Source organism: Spodoptera frugiperda, chromosome 15 (assembly GCF_023101765.2).
Source record: "Spodoptera frugiperda isolate SF20-4 chromosome 15, AGI-APGP_CSIRO_Sfru_2.0, whole genome shotgun sequence".
NCBI classification, from domain to species: domain Eukaryota; kingdom Metazoa; phylum Arthropoda; class Insecta; order Lepidoptera; family Noctuidae; genus Spodoptera; species Spodoptera frugiperda.
In genome coordinates, this window is record NC_064226.1 from 9493251 (window position 1) to 9519919 (window position 26669).

Sequence of the window (26669 nt, forward strand, 5' to 3'; positions counted from 1 at the left end):
ACAGATGTGCCACACGTATGTGCGCACGAAGGCGTCACCATAAGCGCGGCATCAACTTGCGTCAGGCCGGACGCATCATAACGCGTGCGCGATTCATACAACTACCGTCTGACAGTCGATCCGCCACCGTCACAGTGCATTGTCCTGAAATGGTCAATGGCGCGAGGGCACGAACAGCGCTTAAACCGACATCAAACGGGTCGCGATGTATTTACTAAGAGAGAAGTGCACGCTGCCTGCTGACGTCACGAATACAACCCGTGCTAACGATTGTCATTAACCGACAGCATCAAGGTATGTACTTGCACGCCGCGAGTAGACGATGAATCTCTCCGTTCGTTCATTCGAGTTTCGCAGGTTTACCCCTGATCGGTTTCACGTACTGTTGAACTCTCTCTTCAAAGTTCTTTTCAACTTTCCCTCACGGTACTTGTTCGCTATCGGTCTCACGGTAATATTTAGCCTTAGATGGAGTTTACCACCCACTTAGGGCTGCACTCTCAAGCAACCCGACTCTAAGGAGAATCCCTCTCGTCACGTTCCTCTGTTGCTACGGGCCTGGCACCCTCTATGGGTTAACAGCCTCATTCAAGAAGAACTTGAACACGAGCAATCGTATCGAGATAGCGGAACCTCCCGAACACCACATCTCCCGCCACAGGATTGTGACAGGATTCAGTGCTGGGCTTCTTTCCTGTTCGCTCGCCGCTACTAAGGAAATCCTGGTTAGTTTCTTTTCCTCCGCTTACTAATATGCTTAAATTCGGCGGGTGATCCTCCCTGATCTGAGGCCAGCGATATACAAGTAAAGTAGACACGTAATTATTACGAGCCTCCATACTTAACACATACATTAGACAATTAGTACAGTCGCGTTAGAGGCAATGAATCAATCTTCGTGGTGGTACGCTACTCTCAGGTTCAAATGATTGAAACCGATCAAAGAGTCCACGTACATAAGTAGAACAAACACCAAAACGTGTCCTCGCCGTCACATATGACGACGATACGTATCAGTAATAGTTCTTCCCATACCACTTTGGTTGAAACATTACCACGACTGTGTGCTTCTTGTATGTACTCTTGTATCATTTTTAAACGGACTAAAATATAGACGCATTACACGTCGACATCTTAGAACCGTCAAAAGCTGCTTACAAACAGGTAAGACAGCAATGTGGTAGTATTAGCTGAACAGCCGGCCCTCAGACAGGAGTGGTCCTGGATGTGTATCCACGGACCGCAATGTGCGTTCGAAATGTCGATGTTCAAATGTGCAATTCACATTATGACGCGCAGTTGACTGCGTTCTTCATCGACCCGTGAGCCAAGTGATCCACCGGTCAGGGTAGTGTTTTACACTTTTGCGATTTGCAAGTGGTACATAAATGAAATAAAATAGTAATATTGACGTTTCTTTCAGTGGTCCCATTATATAGTTCAAAATGTGCGCCCCATACACATTTTCACTAATTTTATTTATTAGAAAAGTCGTTTTCAACTAGTCAACCTAGTGAATTATTTGCTCGGCTCGGTTTTCGTATCGACTAGCGTGCCCACTTCACGCTGTCGGTCGATGAGATCATCGTTGTATAGCTACACGATGTTCGACTGTTTCACCGAGCTGTATATGCGAGGCTACAAAACGATGGCATCGGTGTTGACGGAACTGAATGCAAAGAAAAATAACATTAATTAAAAAAAAATCTATTACCCAAAATTCGTACCAGAAACCATACGTGGTCATAAAACGAATAGCAAAAATATACCTAATAAATATAAATATTTTATGAATATTAAGATTACCTCTATATCTATATCTATTGCTTCAAATATTTGTGACCATAAATTAAATAATTAAAAGTTTCTGAAAAATATATAAACTCAACTTTAGTTGAGCAAAGACTTTAAGAAATTGTTCTAAATCTTAAAAGATTTATTTTACCTAAAATATACACTTAAAATTGTACAATGTTTTTTACCTATTATGAGTAAAAAAAATGTTAACTAGGTACTTAGTACTATATTAAAACTATACTGAATAGTTTTAATCTACTCAACTACGTGTCCCATGATCAATACGCGGATTAGTTGACCATCGTCCAATTCGATCTAATATTTCTCTCTTTATCAATGTCATTGTAATGAAAAACTGTAAATAAATTCATCTTGTGATGAAAACTCCTATTTCAATTCTGTCTACCATTCAATTCTAAAACACTTCATTAGATAAAAAGAGCAACGTCACGCCTTTTATCCCCGACAGGGTAGGCAGAGGTGCTCATTATGAGACGTAATGCCACGTAAAACACTTCATTAGTTTGAGTAGTTAAAGATAAACCGACAAGTTATCAGCTGTACACAATACATCATCGACATCGAATCCGTATTTATTTAATTTGAGTGTTTTCCTGTTGTAAGTTAATACTACATTGGATGTCACTAAGTACCTCTTTGGACTATTCATCGCTAGATTAAATGCCAACCATGATATCCCAATATTCGATACCGGTATTAACAATCCATCAGGTTTTTCAATAGCAAAATCTATTTAAGTAACATTGTTCAATAGTAATATGCCAATAACATCAATAACTAACTACAAAACTGATTAAAAATAGACACACAACGTCACACCTTTCAACCGCGAAGGGGTAAGCAGAAGTGTACACTAAATACTGTTGTACAATGTACACCCACATCTCACCATTTGTATTGTAAGTCCCTTGTAATAGGAGGTGAGCCTATTGCCATATAGTATAATATTACTGGGCACAATTCCAGACACCGTGCTACTACTGAGAAATTTTCGAAAATCCGAAATAAGCCCAGTAATATAAGTATTACTGGGCTTATTTCGGATTTTCGGGTTCGATTCCCGGGTTAGGCTAAACCCGGGAATCGAAACCTTGTCCGGTACTTGCGATCACTCGACAAACAGGCAAGGCAGTCAAAAATAGTTAAAAATAAATACTGAATAATAATCACTTCCACTTGCCTGTTTTAGGAATAACAAGCGTAATATTACATACAAACCATTGCAGAGTCATACAATTGTGTAATAGCATTCTAAAAATAAACAAAACATATATATAGCCCGTACTCTTCTATGATTGTAACTAATTTTTCAAATTATTTAAAAAGACTAGAGTATCTCGACATTTCTACTATAAAATATAAGATGAAATAACTAGAATAATATAGATTAGAAATCAGGAGCACTACTGCTTATGCCTTCTATAAAAAAAAAACAACGTTGTACTACGATTTAATATTATGGCGCAATCACGCGCCATCGTCTCTTGCGCAACGATCGCAATATGAATTGGCGGCCCACCAGCAAATTGTTGTGCAATCGTGTTGTTAAACGATACGGATACAGAGAATTCATTATCAGTTTGTATCTTACATTGTTTTGCTAACTAACTTATCTTTAATGACACTGATATTGTAATAAATACGGAATGATTTACAGAATTTTTCTTAGCTAATCTTGTCTGGATACCAGTCTACTTTTTATTCGGGTATCGCAGGAGAAATCAGTACAAGCTAGTTAAAAACATTAAACTTTGTTTTTAAATTGTTCTATATTTTGAACTAGAGTTTAAGGATTGTTTACCAGTTTATTACAACTACTACGTATAGTGACCAACTGAGTGTATTTATTATCTTATCAATTGTTATCAAATTTACCACAACATGAAAGGTCAATGTCCCTGACAAGTATTGAACAAAAATGCTGATTTTTACACCGAAAGTAAAATATTTAGTTTTTAAAATATTAATCTATTTCATCATAATTGAGTTAATTTTAGAATTAGTTGCGTCCGTTTAGAATCTATTAATCACATGGCAACAGTCTTTTTAAGGGAAATTGAACTTTAAAAGTACGAATTCAAGTCTGTTTTCCTATGTAGTCTAAACGTGACCAGTACAATAGTTTTACCTTGACCCTGATAGTGAATGGTGTTCTACAAAACATATGACGTATTGTGACGTCATGATTGTACGGCATGACGTGTCTCTATTTCGATTAACTTTTTCCAATTTATCGATATAATGTCTGTAGTTTTAATATGTTGAATATTATTTTGTAGCATTGAGAGTGTTCAAACATCATTACATTGATAGTTTAGTTGTGCTCTAAGATTTAACAACCCATCATTATTCACATCAACAGATGTTAAATATTAAAGCTTTAAAAAATAACAACAACAAAGTAAATTGTTTTATATTACACTTATCTACGTTAGGCACTATGTAACTAATTACATTACATAATGAAAAAAGTAAAAAATTGCCAGTTTTACTAGGTAAGTCATCCTCACGGTTGGGTCACAAAATAACTTCTCTCATTTCTAAGGAAATTAATATTGTTTTGTTTACGCTGGTAAATTAGCTTTTTTATTATCACATTTCATTTCGTTAGTCTTCCTTGTGGAAACTAATTATTCTTTCTTCTCTTAATCGGTACTGGTAAGTATTGTACATTTTGTTTTAGGGTGCTTTTTCGCCAGCGATGTGTTATGTAGCTATGCTCCGAGGATGTAATAGCTAAGCTGTGAAACTATGTGACCATTTCCACTGATACTATAATAATACTACAAAGCTTATGTAGCTGTGCGAGGAAGATGCGCAACTCGAGTATGCGATGTATCGATATTAGACCATCCAAAGCACGCATCCATAGCACTCATCTTTCCATATAAAAAACATAGCTTAGCTGAGTCCATTTCCACCAGTGCTAAGATATGTGTACCAATCCATATGATTGGTGGAAGTCAAATAGATCCACAGCAACGTAGCATAGAACATCTTTGGTGGAAAAGCACCCTTAATATGCGTGTCAGTATCTACTAAGGGTTGTAGCAATTCATCAAGGTAAAGTACCTTAACTAATTAGTACGATACAATGAACTCCATCGGTAGCATTTTGATTAATTATATTACTAAAGTTCAAAGAAAGAAGAAGAACATTCGTACTATCAATTGTTTCTAGTTCCAAGTTTCCACCAACCAAAAACCTAACCAACTTAATGATGCAACGATGCCAAAAGACCAGAAGTATACAATTTTACTCCAGTTACATAAACATTGAAAAATTAAATGGAAATTCCCATGATATACTTTTTTGGCAGTACCTAGAATCTCGCAAATTGCACCCAAGAGAGAACCCCCACATTGTTAAATCTGGTATAGTAGACGCCATTATAACAGAAATAATTATTCACCTAGATTTAAGTAAAAGAACAATAAGATTTTACGCCCAGAAAATGTCTTAACAAATTACAGCAAGTCCATTCTAATTCCTTGCCCGATTCATTCGTACAATACTTTATGAAATGCCCTGGTATTGTTCATTACATTTTAATGAATATGCGTGTCAGTATCTACTAAAGGTTGTAGCAATCCATCAAATTAAAGTACCTTAACTAATTAGCACGATACAAAGGACTCGATCGATAGCCATTTTGATTAATTATATTACTAAAGTTTCAAGAAAGAAGAAGAATATTCGAAGTGTTAACTGTTACTAGTTCTAAGTTTGGACCAAACAAAAAACTTCACAAGCTGAACTCTATTTCTTACACAAACATCTGAATATTTTTGGAAAAGTCAAATGAAAATTCGCATGATATACTTTTTTGGCAATACTTAGCATCTCGCAAATTGTACTCAAGAGAGAAATCATTATTCACCTATAGTGGAGCGCCTGGGGGTTTTCACCTCGGATTAGAGTTACAGTGAATGAATTAATATGATCGATGTGGGATATTGTTTTTTAAACTATAAATTGCAATGTTTACCCAAAAATTTATTGTGCACTCCATTTTTTTATTGTTTAAACAAATTATTATAAAAAATTAATGTTTGACCATATATTTTCACTTTAAACAGTAATTTTTTTTATTTATATGTTAAATATTACCTGAGTAGACATATAGGAACATTTTTCAAAGATACCTGTGTATAAAAATAGCAGTATCTCGAACAGGTAGAAAAACGTGGAGGGGAGAGCGGAGCGACAGCTGCTATGTACAATGGGACTTCTTGGCCAGTTTAATTATAAATGAAACGCACTCTATTGTGTACATTGAAAAAAATACGGTAATTAATTATGAGTAATGAAAAGAAAAAAAAAATATTTGTACAAAATCTGTTTATTTAAATATATTACATTGTTGTCTACATCAAATTTTTTCTTCTACTTCATCTATCTGTATAATACGTGAAGTATTGGAACATCTATTTCCGCTGCACTGTAAACATGATACACTGCGGTATAAACTACACTCGCGAGCAACCAAATCTACTCAACCTACATGTGCGCATTCGAAGATGTTTTCTTAAAAATATACTGAATTGTTTTTAAAAACCGATATACCATTAGACAGCTTACAACTTCAGCTTTATATTGGTACCATTATTATAAAAATTGTATCAGTACTTTTCAAAATATTTAACTTAATTCAGCGGATTAGAGTATTTGCTCACTACGACTCCAACAAGTTATAACACAAACTACTCCTATAAAACCTCCACATTAAGGTTAACTTTATCTGAGGCTTATCGAAAGTTGATCGTACACATCTCCGCAAAAACGCTTCATTTTATTTCCAAAAATTTTGGATACGACACCAGAAGAAGCCGCTCAAGTCGTTGCTCTACTGGAACAAGGACTAAGTCAGCGAAGAGTTGCTGCTCATCTGAGTTTGAGCCAATCTGCAGTATCAAGAGGGTTCAGGTAGTATCAAGATACTAGTGCCTTCAATCGAAGACCAAGAATAAGCCGCCACCGGTCCACCTCGGAGAGTTCTCGGGCAAATTGAATGCGCGCTTGCCGATGGCGGGTCGTCAATTTCGGGCCTATGGCAGGCCGTTTAGGGGTGAGATTGGCTTCCTTCAACCATCTCTGTACTGTCCACTCGCTGACAGCCACTCTTCGAACTCTTCTGAGTTCCTGTTGAACATCGACACCGGTTAAGTGACGATTTGGTAGTGAAGTTGAAATAATAAAACGGTCGTCTCTCTCCGAGGTGGACCGATGGCGGCTTATTCTTGGTCTTCGATTGAAGGCACTAGTATCTTGATACTACCTGTACCCTCTTGATACTGCAGATTGGCTCAAACTCAGATGAGCAGCAACTCTTCGCTGACTTAGTCCTTGTTCCAGTAGAGCAACGACTTGAGCGGCTTCTTCTGGTGTCGTATCCAAAATTTTTGGAAATAAAATGAAGCGTTTTTGCGGAGATGTGTACGATCAACTTTCGATAAGCCACAGATAAAGTTAACCTTAATGTGGAGGTTTTATAGGGGTAGTTTGTGTTATAACTTGTTGGAGTCGTAGTGAGCAAATACTCTAATCCGCTGAATTAAGTTAAATATTTTAAAAAGTACTGATACAATTTTTATAATAATGGTACCTATATAAAGCTGAAGTTGTAAGCTTTCTAATGGTATATCGGTTTTTAAAAACAATTCAGTATATTTTTAAGAAAACATCTTCGAATGCGCACATGTAGGTTGAGTCGATTTGGTTGCTCGCGAGTGTAGTTTATACCGCAGTGTATCATGTTTACAGTGCAGCGGAAATAGTTGTTCCAATACTTCACCTATTATACAGATAGATGAAGTAGAAGAAAAAATTTGATGTAGACAACCGTGTAATATATTTAAATAGACAGATTTTGTACAAATATTTTTTTTTCTTTTCATTACTCATAATTAATTACCGTATTTTTTTCAATGTACACAATAGAGTGCGTTTCATTTATAATTAAACTGGCCAAGAAGTTCCATTGTACATAGCAGCTGTCGCTCCGCTCCCCCTCCACGTTTTTCTACCTGTTCGAGATACTGCTATTTTTATACACAGGTATCTTTGAAAAATGTTCCTATATGTCTACTCAGGTAATATTTAACATATAAATAAAAAAAATACCGTTTAAAGTGAAAATATATGGTCAAACATTAATTTTTTATAATAATTTGTTTAAACAATGAAAAAATGGAGTGCACAAAAAAATTTTGGGTAAACATTGCAATTTATAGTTTAAAAAACAATATCCCACATCGATCATATTAATTCATTCACTGTAACTCTAATCCGAGGTTTTACGGTTTTGAATGCTCCAGGCACTCCACTATTCCAAAAATTTTGGATACGACACCAGAAGAAGCCGCTCAAGTCGTTGCTCTACTGGAACAAGGACTAAGTCAGCGAAGAGTTGCTGCTCATCTGAGTTTGAGCCAATCTGCAGTATCAAGAGGGTTCAGGTAGTATCAAGATACTAGTGCCTTCAATCGAAGACCAAGAATAAGCCGCCACCGGTCCACCTCGGAGAGTTCTCGGGCAAATTGAATGCGCGCTTGCCGATGGCGGGTCGTCAATTTCGGGCCTATGGCAGGCCGTTTAGGGGTGAGATTGGCTTCCTTCAACCATCTCTGTACTGTCCACTCGCTGACAGCCACTCTTCGAACTCTTCTGAGTTCCTGTTGAACATCGACACCGGTTAAGTGACGATTTGGTAGTGAAGTTGAAATAATAAAACGGTCGTCTCTCTCCGAGGTGGACCGATGGCGGCTTATTCTTGGTCTTCGATTGAAGGCACTAGTATCTTGATACTACCTGTACCCTCTTGATACTGCAGATTGGCTCAAACTCAGATGAGCAGCAACTCTTCGCTGACTTAGTCCTTGTTCCAGTAGAGCAACGACTTGAGCGGCTTCTTCTGGTGTCGTATCCAAAATTTTTGGAAATAAAATGAAGCGTTTTTGCGGAGATGTGTACGATCAACTTTCGATAAGCCACAGATAAAGTTAACCTTAATGTGGAGGTTTTATAGGGGTAGTTTGTGTTATAACTTGTTGGAGTCGTAGTGAGCAAATACTCTAATCCGCTGAATTAAGTTAAATATTTTAAAAAGTACTGATACAATTTTTATAATAATGGTACCTATATAAAGCTGAAGTTGTAAGCTTTCTAATGGTATATCGGTTTTTAAAAACAATTCAGTATATTTTTAAGAAAACATCTTCGAATGCGCACATGTAGGTTGAGTCGATTTGGTTGCTCGCGAGTGTAGTTTATACCGCAGTGTATCATGTTTACAGTGCAGCGGAAATAGTTGTTCCAATACTTCACCTATTATACAGATAGATGAAGTAGAAGAAAAAATTTGATGTAGACAACCGTGTAATATATTTAAATAGACAGATTTTGTACAAATATTTTTTTTTCTTTTCATTACTCATAATTAATTACCGTATTTTTTTCAATGTACACAATAGAGTGCGTTTCATTTATAATTAAACTGGCCAAGAAGTTCCATTGTACATAGCAGCTGTCGCTCCGCTCTCCCCTCCACGTTTTTCTACCTGTTCGAGATACTGCTATTTTTATACACAGGTATCTTTGAAAAATGTTCCTATATGTCTACTCAGGTAATATTTAACATATAAATAAAAAAAATACCGTTTAAAGTGAAAATATATGGTCAAACATTAATTTTTTATAATAATTTGTTTAAACAATGAAAAAATGGAGTGCACAAAAAAATTTTGGGTAAACATTGCAATTTATAGTTTAAAAAACAATATCCCACATCGATCATATTAATTCATTCACTGTAACTCTAATCCGAGGTTTTACGGTTTTGAATGCTCCAGGCACTCCACTACTAGATTTAAGTAAAAGAACGATAAGATTATACGACCAGAAAATATCTTAAAAAATTACAGCAAGTCCATTCCAATTCTTTGCCCGATTCATTCGTACAATACTTTATGAAAGAAACCTTTTAGCGGAATACAAAACTGAAACAGAACTTAAATAACCGAACATTGTTTTAATGCACTTCTTGCAAATAAACCTGTTGTTTACATTCATTGTTGGTACTGCCACAGGCAAGTAATTTTAGTACTGCAGAAATTTCTCAAATACTTACTAAATGTGCATCTTTTTTCCTTTTGTCTGGTTTAAAAAATAGGTAGTTATTTGTTTATAGCCCCGTTGATTCCTTATTACAATGTTACCATCGAAAAAGCTCATTACTTCTTTTGTTAGTGGCTCATTGTTCATTCGAAACATGTTCCTGGTGGGGAAAATAAGTAAAAAAAATGTTTACTGTTCGTTAAAACATTTGTTTTGTGAATCTTTATTTTTTTTGCGCAGATTGAAATATTTTTAATTTCCGCGCCAACTGTAGGATTTACTGTTATTGCAAGTTGACAGAAGGCACATTTTGCTGCCAGTCTTAATTGTCTCCGAACATAATGTCAGCTTAATGTACGTATTATAAATGCACCAGATTTTACTGTGCATTTTTGTAATATCAGTCTTATTACCAATTCTAGGCACTATATTAAATTCAGTACTACTTTTTATTTTAATTATTCTCAACAGATTTCTATGACCAATCCATATAATGTAAAAAAACAAACATTCCATACAAACATTTTGCAGCAATTTACTTTATCCTTTACCTCCATCTCATCAGCTGAACTTTCAAAGACTTTGAACATAAGTTAGGAAACATAGTTTTACACTGCTACCGGGCCGAGGAATAAAAGCGTAATATTATTTATGAAATACAATCTTTGAAAACTCGTTAGAAGTGTCGGGGAACTGTTTAAACGAGTTTATCCAAAGATTATGCAAGTCTGGAAATATTTATACACCGGTGAAATTAAATTGTCGCCTGCAAGTTAATCTTGGACTAACTGCTCGGTTAATAAAGGTAACTCTGGTTAGAGTAATCTCGGGTAGAACGTTGAACGGTAATACTTTATGCAAAGTTTAAACTGGAATGTTCAGTAAAGTACAGAGTGAAAAACTAAGAAGGAAAGTATTAGAAATACATTTTCACTAAATCGGTCCTTTGGTCCTTGGTAGCGAAAAAGGAGTAAAGAAAATATTCATAAAAAAAATTCCAAACGTATTGTTCCCAGTTTGCGGTGAAATAGGACCAGTTCAGCATGTGCAAGACAGGGCCTTGTGCTAGTATTCATGTTAGCCATATTATTGATCGATGTGCACAATTACCTACTCTAGTAAGATTGCCCTTAAATATTGAATTCTCAGAAGAAATATCAGTAGTTTCCTAAGATATTTGTATCGACACCAATAAATCAATTTGAAGAATATTTTATCCACGTAGCTCCTAAACGAGTCAATTAAATTGACAACTCCTTCCTAAACGGAATAGCTCCGACATTGGATTATCGAATTAGTTCCGTATTGCTAGGCTTCGCGCATCAGGTGTCACTACCATAATTGTATCATTTCCAGACATGTACTAGACCTTTTGCTATATGATATTTCGATATAGTATCGAGTTCTTAGAAAAGTATTTCTCCTATGATGGAGAATTATTTGATAATGTTATTTTTGACAGCTTAGCTGAGTTAGTTGTAGTATTATTTGTAAAGATCGGAAAGAATATTGATTCCGACGCTAACTTGATATTTGCAAATAGTTACTATTTGGGTGTACACCCTTTTCAAATGGATATGATACTGATGACATAGATACCGTACTTAATTGGTGAAAAAATTACTTGTCAGTAAAATATTATTATAACATTACTGTATACAGATTTATTTTTAGGCAAAATTTTCATTTCTTGATAAAAAAGTAATATGTTTTATATCTTAAAACGTACATACAACCATAAAAAATGTTTTGTATTAAATACCTTACATCGGTCATAACGTTAAATTTTTGTACTGGACGTAACAAAAAAAATACGTGATATGATGATGATGAATGAGAATAATTTATGAGATTGAAAGATGAGCTTGAAAGAATATATGAGAATAATTTACTTAATTTTCCTACACCTAAAAATTTTTTCCTGTTTATATCAGTCAAGCTGAACAGAAAATCTCTTGAAAATTTATGTTCAAGATATTTTTCACGCTTAACAATTTATTACATTATTTATATAAAGACTGATTATTGTCTTATTTTCAGATTCTTACTAGTTCATGAATAAGGGTTGTTTTATTTACAATTTGTTTATTAGTTACGGTCTACAAGTACCTAAGCTCTTTCATAAGTTTTGTTGTTATTGTACCAAGAAAGCAATTTTTGGTCCATTTGTTTAGAGATTCTGACAATTAAGGTCATTTTCCGTCAATTATTAGTTTTAAGCCGATCAAGTAACTTTATTAATAAAGTTCAGAGAGCTTGATAAGTAAATAAATCAAATATAAATATGAAAATAAGTTTGGTTATTTTTATGTAATTTTTTACTTAACCCTTACTTAAGGTTGGCTGATAGAGAATGTCAGACTGCCACACATGTAGTCATCATTAGAGTCATTTAATGGTTACTTACCCGAGTCATTAGCAATTATTTCCGGAACAAAATCGTTACTAAGGTATAGTTTAAGTTATCATTAAAATGTCAGAGACATTTTAGTACGGTAGATACATCCTTAGGTTCACCTTATGTAGTATTATTTATAATTTTGTAAACAAAAGTTATCTACATACCTAAGTATCCTACTGAATAATGATATAAAAGCTGACAGTTTTTTACACAAGAGAAGTCGCGGGCTTAAGCTACTATTCTCTCATAACAAACTTTAAGGAAGCTCTACAAAAACAAAGTAACGTAAAATCAGTCAATGAGTACGTTTGTTTTATCTGACAAACAGCCCTAGTTTACATAATCGAGTTTCAACAAAGTCTTCAACATTAAACCGGCGTTAGAGTGGCGATCAATCAACGATTACTGGTACTTAACAGAACTAAACCTTATCTAGACAACTGTTTTGTAATGGCCTCCTTTACGTCTGCGAAAGCCTTTGTGCTAGAATTAGAGGAAAACGAAAGCTATTCCTTCTTATTTCAAGATATTAAATATTTTATTGTTTACCCATTATCTGTTAGACTAGAACAATCGAAAAAATAAATTGTTTTATTTGAATTAGTAATTTTTCACGGTAAATTTATCAGTACCAACATTTGTGTGACAATTGTCAGTCAAATATTATTGTGATAACCATGCACTTAGTTATAGGTACTATGTCATAGAATCAATCATTGAATTATTACTGTTTATTTATTAAATCAGTATGAAAGTAATTGTTATTGTGATGATTGAAAAGCTTAATTAAATGTAGTCTGGTTTATTTCATAATGTTTAACCGATATAAACGTTACCATTTACAAAATAAAAAAGATAAAAATAAATATGTCGTACAATGTTTTTGTAATTTATACAAAAACATGGATAAATTGGAAATCCGTACCGAAGGACCACAAACACGTCCATTTTTCTGTATAGTACTTATTGTAAATTGTAAGCCTGTATCTTAAATTGAATATATTATCTTTAAAGAAAAATCTAAATCATTTTCTTACCTGAAACCCATCGTAAGTCCAAGACGCCCACTTCATGGTACACAGCTGGACATCGAAGGGGAACTGCTCGACGTTGATGTCACACACAGAGACGTAGATCCCATGGCTCAGCCACGTGACTTCTCCCGTGTGTTTCACTATCACGTTGGTGTTGATCACCGCTGACCGGTAGTTTGGGTCCGCACTGGGAAAAAAAATAATTATATTTATATGGAATTTTTAAATAGACACTAAACGACGAGGAAACTAAATTAAGTCAACAATAATTTTACTTATAATACTTTAAGCATTTTAGTTAATACTGCTATAAGTACTAGGATATAAACGGCAATTGTCTCTCTTATTATGAAAAGCATTTTGAATAAATTACATAGATCAGGGTCATTAATAAACTACCAGGGCGCCTACATAAAGTATTGACCGAAAATCCTTTAGGTCTTTGTTCTCTTCAACACATCTAAAGGGTCAATGATAATTGTTTCTCAGGATTTACTTCGCAAATGCTCTGACAAACATAAGCCTCTCATTTGGTCTCCAAAATACGACGAAAGAGGTTTCACCTTAATCACCAACTTCACGGTCACGGTCAACAAGGGCTAAGAGTGAAAATTAAGGCCTTAAGGCTAAACCCCAGGATTAGAGATCTAAGAGTAATTTTATTAAGCCTTAAGACACTCAGTAGAAAAGCCTAAACTATTTTCCTAAATGTTCTTAAGTATTCTCAAAAGGGTTAAAGCGGTTGCCTGAAACTGAAGCATAGAAGTGCTAAAAATAGGTAAAAAGTAAATGTCAAGGTGAGCTATGTTTACATGACCCTGAATACATGAACAAGTCTACAAACCCTGTCCACATTGTTACATCTTAAAGTTTCATATTTTAAACAATATTTAAATCAGTAGAATTAAAAGACAAAATGTCCTCAATTTCTGCTTGGAAATCGCTTTTGCAATCATTGTGCTAACAAAGCAATTTGTACTTGCTTCATTAATTGGACAGATCTCTCAGATCTAGTTTCCTATTCATTTATGAGCATTCCCAGTGACCAGTAGATACCCAGATCATTTCACTAATGGAGTACTCATGTTGTGTAGCATGACAATTGAGTCCTAATTCGAAACATTTGCCTCCTTCTGTATACATATTTATGAAATAAGAATTTAAATGGATCAAAGGACCAAGTAAGGACCAAATACTAATGGTGTACTGTAATACAGAAGATTTTACACAGGTTGTAAAACATCTAAAGCGACAATAATAGTAAAATAATTGCGTTTAATACCAATTGAGTCGAGAGTCCTTGTTAAATTTAGCTCAGGATGACAGCCGAGCAACCAACCCTACCAAACCGCCATTATAATGCTAAATATAGGGTTACCCTGTAAAAATCTCAAGCGGCTTTTCCTGACTTCCGAGGGTAAAACAAAAGGATTTGTGCAATCGGTAACCAATCAGGTTGATCCGTCAAGGACGTCACGACCCTTTTTCTAAAGCAGATAAGTGATTAATGGCATTTTATTGTATTGGGTCTGACAGAGGTTCTGCAGGTCAGCAGATCCGAAAAGTTCGCGATTTTTCCTGCTGCAAAAATACCTCGTTTATCATCACTTCTAGATCTTTTCTGGATACCAAGTGATACATTACATTATTTAACAATAGATACCTACTAATTTTATAAGTTGTAAGAGGAAATCAATGTTTCATGTCATGTATCTGTTTATGTCTAAAAACTCCGACCTATTTAGAGGTAAAACCTTCTTCACCTAAACTTAAGAATAGAAACCTAAATATGTTTCGTCTTTCATCATACATAGACATTATCACGCTCAATACCTGAGGCAAGGCCGACGCTACAGCCAGACAGTTTTTATTACTAAGTTACGATTTACTCATAAGTTAGCAACTAACTTATTTCTAGGTATTTCGTATGGATAAACTTCCACTCCCAAAAAATTTCGTTGAGTTGGTAAGTATGTGTGGAAACTTACTAATAATAAAATACCTGAAGTACATACTTATAGCTTTATATTATTACATGATGTGGGTTTACGAACCCTTTTCGTGCATAACGAAGATACCTTAGTAGGGGCCTAAGTACCTAGCTACTAATAGTTTTATAGCCTTGTGTTTCTGCGTCTAAGGTCGTGGTATAAAACGCCTGCTTCTCATGCATGAGGATACGGGTGCGAAACCTACCAACGGCAAGTACCAATGTGATTTTTCCGAGACTTATGTGCTTTCTAAAATTATTTAGGCTTATTTAGAAGGAAAATTTCATGAGGAAACCTGCGCTTATACTTTCTAAGTCTGAAATCGCCAACCCGCATCGAGCAAACGTGGTGATTAATGTTCAAACCTTCTCCGTGTGAGACGTTCCACTTGTAGGCTGTCGATGTGATGTGATATGAGTTTTCTACGTCTATACGGTGTTTTCATATAACATTTACATATTAGTTTATACAACGCATAAATTAATGACATTATTAGGTACACCTCAGACGACCAAGCGTTCCAAGATTCCCAAACCAATACGCCTCTTATTGATCTTAGTCTTTAATCAAGATAATTTGTACTAAAGGACTAAGTAGGTACGTAAATTACAGCCACAGCCCATGCTAAGTTAAATTAAACTTAGAGACTACTCCCGAAATCTCAAATTACTTTGGTGCCTTATGTCATCTACGACAGTTGCTACGTGTCAGAAGCTCAAAAGTCTAATTAATGTCAGTCTTAAAGGATTCACCTCAAATTATATACATTCTTGATGGTTTGATTACAATGTCATAACGTAGGTAATAATGTGTCACTGTTACATACACCTAAGGTTAACAAAAGTTCCGGAGCTGCGGACTACCTAGCGGGTTTACCGGGGCTCCGGCACGAAAAATAGGAGTAGGAACGGGGTGGTTTTTAGTCAGTAAAAGTCTGACACTCCCTATCGCTTCGCCCAAGACGAGAAAAGTCATTAGATGATTTTACCCATTAGAAATAGGTTAACATAAATAGATTATTGATATTCAGTCAAATCTAATCAAAACAAAGTAAGATCTGTTAACTATAAACAAATAGACAATTGATGGAAAAGAAAAACGCAACGAATCCAAATGAATTAAAAATATTTGTATATATAATTTGAGTTCCCATACACAGGTCCGCGGTCATTAAAAATATCTAACCATAAAGTAAACTTAATCATGGACTGCGTGCCAAAATACACAGGAAAATGTTCAATAATACATTCGCACACACGAAACGTGACTTCAAGTAGTATTTAGCACTATTTACAGCTCTGCTCACCCCATTAAACGTCATAAGTGTTAATTTATGTTCACTCCTAGGCTTTAACTTTGAAAACATACCCAATATTACACAATAATTTTTACCAGATTTGTAGCAGCCTGTATGTAGATATCAAAGAGGAAAGCTATTGCTACAAAATTTTAAATAAAAAGAAAACACGTATTTTTATTTTGGAAACAAATACTTTCAAAGATATAATGATTTGAAATATCACATGACGTCTTTTGTAGGTACATTTTACGTAGAAATGACGTACCCCGTCATCATCCCTATTATTTTGACATTTTGGAGACCGTAGATACGTAATATACATGTAAAAATACATGTTGCACTTAATTATTACGATCAAATATGGAAATTACACATCTGATACATTTATGTATTAAATCAGTTGTATGTATAACACAAATTGTTCAATGATGCACCATGTTTCTGTGTTCCAAACACCGTTATGTTAATGTAATTTAAACTGTACACGAATAAATCGATTTAAGTAAATGAAAAGCTATTCGATACCAGTTACAGTACTACGTGAATTCGTTACTGACATCGAGATTATCGTTATGTAACTGTAATCGTAAAGAAGTAAGCTTTGTAAACCTCCTAGGAATAAGAGTTTAAGACATATCACAGTTTAACACCATCGCTCCAACCCAGAAATTGTCATTTAAATTTGAACATTCAATCTAATGTCGTATGATATATTTCATAACGTCTACACAAAACGCGCACTAACAGCATTTTCGTATTGTTTCCAAAGTATAAAATGACGTGCCATAGCCGCGTCGTGTATGTGTGCTGTATGAACCTTATGATTGAAGCCATGTATTGTCTGCTTGTCAATAAGGATCTGATAGAATAATTTTATAAATAGTATATATACGTTGAGCTAAACTAAAAATAAGTATACAGGAATAAACACAAAGAGTACAATATTTCTAAAAACAGATTAGTAGCTAAGTATGATATAACCATTTGTACCTAATACTAAATTAATAGACGCATAAGTAGGCAAGGTCTGTGTGAATTTATTAATAGTCAATTTCCTTGATATATGTACATACATAATCTAATATATAGATTAGGTCAGTGTAAGGCATATTCAATAGTAAGGATGTAGACAAAAGGGTTAAGTCAAACGAAGCGTGAAATGCTCGGGAAACACTCAGAAAATTTTGAGACGAAATTCTCCCACTATTTACAGGTAACACATATTTACGCAGATAGATTACAAGTAAATAAGGTGTCAGTGGTTGTTATTTTAATTTTCATGGATTTTTATAAGATTATTGATAACTTAATTACATAAATAAGTATATCTATCTCTTATTAACCTCTTGTATTAAAGACACAATAGAAAATACATTGTGTCTCGCGTGGATCCACGTTTTGGGCACACAACGGGTTAATAACTAGCTTTTCAACTGTATGTTTCAATGCTCAAGGAATCACACACGTGTGTGTGTGACACACACCAAAAGTATAAGTGGCCCCACTGCTGATCAAAGCCCTCATCTCACACGGAGAAGGTTTGATCATTAACCGCCATGCTTGTTCAAGGCTCAATGAAGGAAACCCAAATCAAAAATTAGGTTTGTTCGCTGCAATTCAAATTCCAGAAAATGCCTTTCATTAATTTACAAATGTATACAGGTTTACACACAAAGTATCTATGTTTGTTGGTAATATAAAATCATAATTTATCATTTAAATTATTTACATATTTATTAGAACTGCAAAATTGATAATTAATTGCAAAATTGTTATGACAAATGATGATGGCTTTGAAATATTTGTTTTTGATTTATGTAACAAATTAATCAGGAACATAAAATTACAACGTATTTATTAGACGTTAACATTTAATTTGTTATGGAACACGCCAGTAAACGAGCATAGCAGATGGTAAACAAGCGCCCCCGCCCATGAACACTTGAAACACCAGAGGCGTTTACAACTGCGTTGCCGGCCTTTTGAGGTTTAGGAATTTAAGGGTTGTTGAAGAATCGGGGATTGGGAAGATTGGAAAGGGGGGAATACATAACACAAGCGTTGTTTCACGTTGGTTTTCGGTGAGGCCGTGGTATCAATCCGGTCGAGCCGGCCCATTCGTGCCGGACATTTTATTGATAAGTTGTAAATGTATTATTTATTGTAGGTCGGTAATATGTGTAAGTATGTTTTACTGGTTTTTAACCTACATACGTTTGAAAGTCAATGAAATAAAATGGTAATCTAATATTCTGAGATATTCAAACATAATACACATGGTTGTATTTAAAAAGGGTCAACACTTGCCTGAGGGCGGGTAGCAAGTTCATGAAGGTAAATTTCCCTAGATTTTAAGCAGATAACATTCACTTTTGTTCAGTCGGCTAATAAATTGCGTTTAACTGGTTGAAAATATCTATTCTTGTAGAAAATTAGGTGTTTGTTTTATAGAGACGCGTTTAAGTTAAGATTTTGTACGGAAGAGGAAAATTAATTAAAATGGCTTTCCCAGATAAAGTATAGAAACCTTATACCTAATAACCGCTAAAATGTTGTAGTATATGGTTTCATTGTAATTTAATTATTGTTATAATGATGCTGTTAAGTAAATATAATTATGATGTGTGGGCAAATAAATAAGCAGTTGCCTACTTACTTCTGTAAATACAGGGTGTAAACGGAACGCTCCCAAAAAATGCTAAATTTCTTTTTATTTAGCGGTTCATTGTTCAATCATATTCATTGTTACACATGCTATATTTACGCATCCACAGCAACGTAGCATAACACATTTCTGTTGGAAAAGCAACCTTATACCCACAATCAGTTTCTCACAATAAATCAGTACGGTAACAATACCGCAGGTGGCAAGGATAGTTATGACTGTACTACATTACTATTAAACGGAACCCACGAGGTATTTCACCGTTATCAGTAATCCTAGTAAGTGATATGAATGAGCAGGAAAATACTGAGGATGTAGGATGTATCGTGAAAATAACCTTAAATTTGGATCAATATAAAAAGTTCCCTTTTATTTTCTGAACAAGGGAAAAATATTTAATTTTATTATAATTTTCGTGAGACATACTAAATTAGTTATCGGCTTATTCACGTAACCATTAGACGAGGATCTCGACTAGTTTCAAGCCACTCTAGAGGCTCATATTCGTTAGTATTCTTATTTTTTATTTGTAGTTGTACCTAATTACTTTATTTATGAAACTACTTCAATTTTAATTTACAACTTAAACAAGAGACCTAATGAAAAAATTAAGTACAAGTCTTTAATTACCAATCGATCAAAATATCATAACGCTCATTTCTTTAAACGTTAGAAATAACAAGATGACTTTATAGATTATTTGTAGGTACTGTACAAGACGACTTGTAAAATGATATAACTACATAATTATATCATGAATGATATATACCTACTATATGTATATAATTTTGCAGCTGCATCCATACAAATAAACCTTTGAAGCAAATATTATGTTTCTTATTCCTAATCAACATCCTTATGGACAACAAATAGCCAAAATACGAAAAAAAACTAAATAAGTTCGTTCCTCCTTCACATCCTGATTGCTATCATTATCAGTCCGTAGTGACACTTCATTAGATACATTTACTCGTCTCATGTGAATCGGAACAACGGCACAGGCCTGTCATTATCCCCTAGGGACGACCTTTCTAATATAAGAGCTGAACAGACAAAGCGAAGGGCACTACTGAATGAAACAGAAACAATCTTTACGAAGTGTTTCAAGATAAAAATAATTGCGTTTAAAAAACCTACTTCAAAAACCAAAAACTAGAAAGTGAAAAATAACATTGAGTAGTTATGTGTACTAATAGGCTACCAACCAACTGAAAAGTTAGAAGTCACTAGTCGATCACACGCTCATAACAAAATAATAAAACTTAATAGTCACAAAATTGTAAACAGCAGATTATTATAAGATTCCATAAGATTATCCCTGTCCGTAAACCCGGAAAGAAAAGAATAAGTATCGTATTAACTCCAGAATCTTCGTGATAATCGCAATTGTGCACGATGCCTGTTACAACATACCAAGGGCAAAGGCAAACCCTACTTACGGAATACATACCCCGATTGATCTAACTCCATGAATCCCCAGATTAACAGTCCAACACACACCAGACATATAATACCATAGGAAGTTAGTTCAACAACTAACTAATAAATCAAGTCACAAACAAACCACACACAATAGTATATCAGACATCTTACTTAATAGTGTGGAACGGAGAGAGAATCAATCTCAATGTGGCAAGCGGTCCGAAGCAACGCTTCACTTCAGGTGTACAACTTGACGTGTAATAAATTGACTTGACAGTTCAATTTCACTAAACTCAGTGGCTCAACAATGTTTATTTGGCAAGTAACAAGAAACTGCAAAGTGTTCTGGCACTGCGTCGGTGATAGCACGTCTACATTATGCATTTAGTCCCGTCACGACTTAATAGCTTGTCCTCGCGACCTAATATATACGCACCATTTGAGCGACCATTCCCTATTCACTTACGAATACTAATACAATGTTTACTAAATCGTTTTGTTGTTTTAGTTTTACGTTACTTCCATTTCCAGCTTATTCTTATTCTTAAGGAGGTCAACGGTAAAGAAATCTTTAGATTATAACATAGAGGACTCTCTTGAGACAAAAAATATTATAGACAATAATGTCCACTTGCGAGTGTAACATAATCTCACTCCCTAATACAATTCGCCTAAGTACACAATAACGGGCCAAAAATTGTCTAATCTTACAAGAAATAACCGACGTGATACAACTTTTAACTTTTTCCCAAATAACAACGACAAAATGTGACTATACTCGCTTTTATCACATGAATAAAGAAGTAATATTATAATATTCTTGCAAGAAAATAATAACATTTGTGTCAAACACACAGACAAGATTAAATTAAAAATGCATGAGCAAAGTCACTGCACGTTACTTTAGCAAGAAGGGATTGAACAACAGACGATTTCATACTAGATGAAACCTCGGGGTACTAAACATTTTAAAGTATGCAGTCTGTCTATCAGTCTGTATTAAAAAAAGATGAACAAAATTTATAATTGGAAAAGATATCATTTTGTAAAATGGATATTTGAAAGGAAAATAGTGGAAGGATATAGGTCCGCAAACACGGCAAGCAATCATGGCTGATAAAAAAAAAGATACGGTTTAATAGTCCGATCGTTCATTTTAAATGAACACTACGCCTTTGTTCGTTCTTCTCGATTTACTCCTTTATTTTTCGATCGTTAGTTTAGTCGAGAAGAAACAACAGAAGAAATTCGATTCGAAATTATGTAGCATGTTTTGTGTTTATTATGTTAAAGTTTTCGGCTTCACAAACCGAAAAAAATGTTACTTTTGTTTAAAAAGGACTGCAAACATAATTTTCCGAACCCGGAAATCCTATAAATGCTTTCAAAACTTCGCAGGAAGGAAAACCAAGTAAAATGAAATTAATCCCCTACCTTTTCTTATCCTTATATTAACTACATAGGTATTACGTGATCAAAGTCATTATGTAATTTATAAACTGTGTCTAAAAAATTAACTGAATATGACACAAAATATTACCTAAAACATTCGGCAAAACTGAAACTCAAATAACAAAGAGACATGTTGTACCTATTAGCACTTTCCATACCTAATACGGCGAAGTTAATTACTACTAGATAATATGCCACTTGCCTCCAACTCATTAATCTAAAATGAAGATTAACTACTCGTATGTACAGATAGACGAAACCAAAGTTCTCTTCTATTACTACTATCTACTGACAGACATTCTTACCACTTAAATGACGCATAAAAGTACATTACTCATAATTTGCAAAGAGGTATTATAGGATAATGATGGCTGGTGATTGGATTACCAAAGATGCTGTTAGCAAAGCGACCAATCCGTAACGTCCATTTTGTCGCAATCCCGTCTGAGAGTTGAATACAAACTCATCATCGTTTAGGTTCATACTTAAAACCCTTTTCATGCACTAATAAACCCCGTTGCAGACAGTTATGCCACTCATATAGATCCCGTGTTTGTAAATGAAGCCATGATATTAGTGTTCTCCAATAGGAGGGAGATTTTACAATCTCGGTAGCATATTTTTTATGGAATAGGTGGCAAACGAACCTACAAGTCACCTGATGGTAGACGATCAGCGCCGTTCATGGACACCCGCAACACCAGAGGAGTCATAGGTGCATTGCCGGCCTTTTAAAAAGGATTTTAAAAGGCCTTTCTCAATAAATCTACAAATTTTGCTAGGTTAAATAATATATTAATATATTTTGAGTTATATTTCACCAAGTCATGCAAAATGTGGTCCAAAATAAACCTCCCTTGTTTTAAACGGGTTAATATATTAAATATCAAACACTCCTTTCGTTGACCGTATTTTAAGGCGTACCTACTCCAATATTTATTTCACAAAAAAGGCATCATATTCCCATTATAACAAGCTGGCAAACGAAGTGAAATAAATACTGGATAAAAATATATTTCTGAGCAGTAACCGTGGGAGGGACATTAATTTTATAGATATACTCAATTAATATCGAACCTCTGTTGTTATGGATAACGCAGTGGACTGTTATACCCAGATACGTAAAAAGAAAGAAAGAAAAACCTTTTATTCATACGCATATTTTTTTTGTTATAAGCCAGTAAACGAGCAGACAGAACACCTGATGGCAAGCAATCGTCGCCGCCCATGGACACTTGAAACACCAGAGGTGTTTCGTTGTGTGAGTGAGATTATCGGATGCTCTAATACCCCCCTTCCCAATCTGCCTAATCCCGATTCCTCAACAACCTTTAAATTCCTAACCCTCAGGCCGGCAACGCACGTGTAACGCCTCTGTTGTTTCAAGTGTTCATAGGCAGCGGCGATTGCTTACCATCAGGCGATCCATATGTTCATTTACCGGCTTATTCAATAAATAAAAAAAAAACACAATATTGAGGCATGTGAATGTATTTCTAAAGTAATTTAATTTATTTAATCTTCGTAGTAATCAACAATTTGTAACAAACGCACAAAGAACGGTTAATTTTTTCGCCTCATTAGTGCCGCCATTTTTCTTTTATTTCCTTTGTAAAGTTGAACGTTTAATACAAAGTTTCTTCAGTAACAGTTAGTTATCGTAGTTTGGATTTTTCTTTAGTTTTCCTTGTTTTATTTGGTATTTTTGGCACAGTTTTAAGGTTACATTTGTGGATTTTTCCATTAATAAGCACGTGCCAATAAATACTATCCTATTTTATTTTTAAATAGGTTGATCTTCAATAAAAACTCCTGAACAAGTTCAAATGATCCAACTCTTTGATTGTAAGGTGGTAAAATCATCCAATGATCTCGCCATGAACGAGGCAAGAGGGAGTGTCAGACTCTTACTGACTAAAAACCACCCCATCCCACTCCTGCTCTTCGAGCCGGAGCCGGTAAACCCGCTAGGATCAACCCCTTTTCAGGCATCAGCCCATTTATCTACAACCTACTGCAATATTACTCCATCTGAGCAAAACTTTTGCGAAAGAAAACATTTTGCTGTATTTTATTTTCCTTTATGAATTCGTTATAAACTGACTCGCTAAGTACAAGGTTAAAATAAAAACAAAAGAGATTATGTTAATTTCGGTAATTGAGTAAATGTTGATCTGGAATACATTACGTATTCTGATACATTGGAACAACAAAGTGAATGTAAATACAAGACAAATTAATTAACAACTATACAACTATATATTTAGAAACAATCTAGGTATATAGAAGTACTAACTGTGCTATTGAATTAGTACTGGTTTATCTACAAGTAAAGTGGACAAACTTCCATAATTAAATTTCTATACACATGCATACTCTTGCTTGAAGTTCAGATTCAGATATTGGATATAATCGATCGGTTAGGTTAGTGTAGACATGGCAGAAGCAGAGTAAGTTCTAGATTTGATTCAGCGATTTTACGAACAATTTCACGTGTATTGATTGAGTTTCAAAGACATGAGGATAAATATGTGTAACTGTAATGAATGATTTTATTAATCCTTTTAGTTACAAGTGGAAAATTTAGCTATCTAGTCTAATTAATGTCGTCTAACTTTAACTTACATTGTACATTTTTGCCTAACTAGAGACTTACCGCTTGACACAATCAGACTTTTACTGAGTATAATATCCCTATTTTAAGCTATTAAATCTAAAAAAAATGTACAAACGAATATACCAAAGACTCACTTGTTATAAAGTATGATGTCGGGTCTCCAGACCCTTTCATACGGTATTCTGATGACTCCGATGCCGTCAAAGTCACTGGTGTTCCACCTCAGGTGATAGTCTGTCCAGATCTGTGTGATCCAACAATTTGTCGTGAGGAGCTGGTCTTTTTCTTCCTGTAACAATAAGATAAATAAAATAAGTCGGGTAAACATTAGTCCTGCAAGGAGAACACATTTTGGAAAGTTTCAGATAAATTCTCCGGGAAATGTGATATGTAATTCCGTGTTACAAATATTGATAATGTTGATGTTAAAAAGCTATTAATTGTCAATTTAAACGTAGGTTAGAAAGCCATTATAATTATGGGCCTTGAATTGATTGAAATTACCTCTTTCAATCTGAGCCTGAGCCACAAAATTTTATACTTTATGTTACAACATTACTCATACAGTGTAAATTATTCCCTATTATTCCACAAAACGCGACACGCCTAACATAATTACAGAACATTTCCGATAAAACAAGCAACAAATCAATCACCTCAAGATACCTTATAAGAGGGTAACGATCATCATACGCAAGTAATTTCAAACTCAGTAATTTAATATATTAACCATGAAATTGCTATTCTGATTTTCAATACAAATAACATTTTCGATATCCTAAGAAGATACAAAAACAAAAAACTTTGTTCCCGCAAACTTTTTAAAAGCAATCCAAGTTTAACCAGAATTACTGTTGCAAATGCGACGAAAGATTAAGGGAAATCGTGTGGAACATTTACCTAAGTAGATATTTTCTCTGTAATCGGTTTTTCTTGAGACAAAATGAATAATGTCTTAAATAAATTATGTTGGCTGACAGTACCTATCTATGGCGTTTTTCGTAGGCCGGTACGGTACGAAGTTATTTATTTGCTAGTTATTGTTTTCTTTGTTCCATTTTTATTCATTTAGTAGAAATATGATAGTATAATACCTACCTACTTCTCAGGCCTTTTGTGTATAAGACACAAAAGGTCTGAATCTTTCATTAATTTCTTATTGACTGTTTTGCACATAGTAATTAAGTAACTCATATAATAATATAAGTATAGACTTATATTCCTCGTTGATAAGTGGGGAAATAGGTAACTTGCAATTTTAAACTACGGAACTACTGGTCCGATTTGAATAATTATTTTTGTGTTGGATAGTGCATTTATCGAGGAATAGGTTATATATTATTATATAACATCACGGTACGATTAATAGGAGCTGTACAGAACGGGTGAGACTAATAATCACCTATTTCTGAATTTTGCTAGCTCCATTTATCATAAACAAATCGTTAAGCCACCTATTACATAATAGAGATGAAACCCTCCCTGACAAAAAGCTGACAGAGCTATGACCTCGAAAGCGTAAAAAAATATATCATTGTCAAAATACAATGTATCGTATGACGGAAAGGTCTAAATATTAACCCGAAATATGGGATGCCAAATTGATGACTGATCGGAAACCGAAATTAGGTCGCCAAAGACTGATGGAATTAGGAACACACCGTATAACTTGCTCATGATATTTTATACATTGTGAGTTTATTGGCGTTCCGAGTGATTAGTCAAATGGACGCTTGTGTATTTATAAAAATAACATAACTTCAAACATTCCGTTTTTTTCTGATGAAGTAGATATGGTTACTGGTAAGTACAGTTTAAATTTTATGTATAACTTTTGTTAATACATACGTTTT

General features: G+C 34.5%; 1 protein-coding gene and 1 non-coding gene across 2 annotated transcripts in view; both read right to left on the bottom strand.

The window, feature by feature from the left end:
* The window catches only part of LOC118269784 (neuronal acetylcholine receptor subunit alpha-10), a 101501-nt gene that overhangs the window by 30201 nt on the left and 44631 nt on the right, over positions 1–26669 (bottom strand). The window contains exons 3-4 of the mRNA XM_035585097.2: positions 24951–25105; positions 13373–13556 (exon numbers count right to left, since the gene is read on the bottom strand). Coding sequence (XP_035440990.1) covers positions 13373–13556; positions 24951–25105 — 339 coding nt within the window. The remainder of the gene's footprint in view (positions 1–13372; positions 13557–24950; positions 25106–26669) is intronic.
* LOC118279979 (5.8S ribosomal RNA) lies at positions 1200–1351 on the bottom strand. Its single transcript, XR_004784047.2, has one exon. It is a non-coding gene; the product is annotated as a 5.8S ribosomal RNA (ribosomal RNA).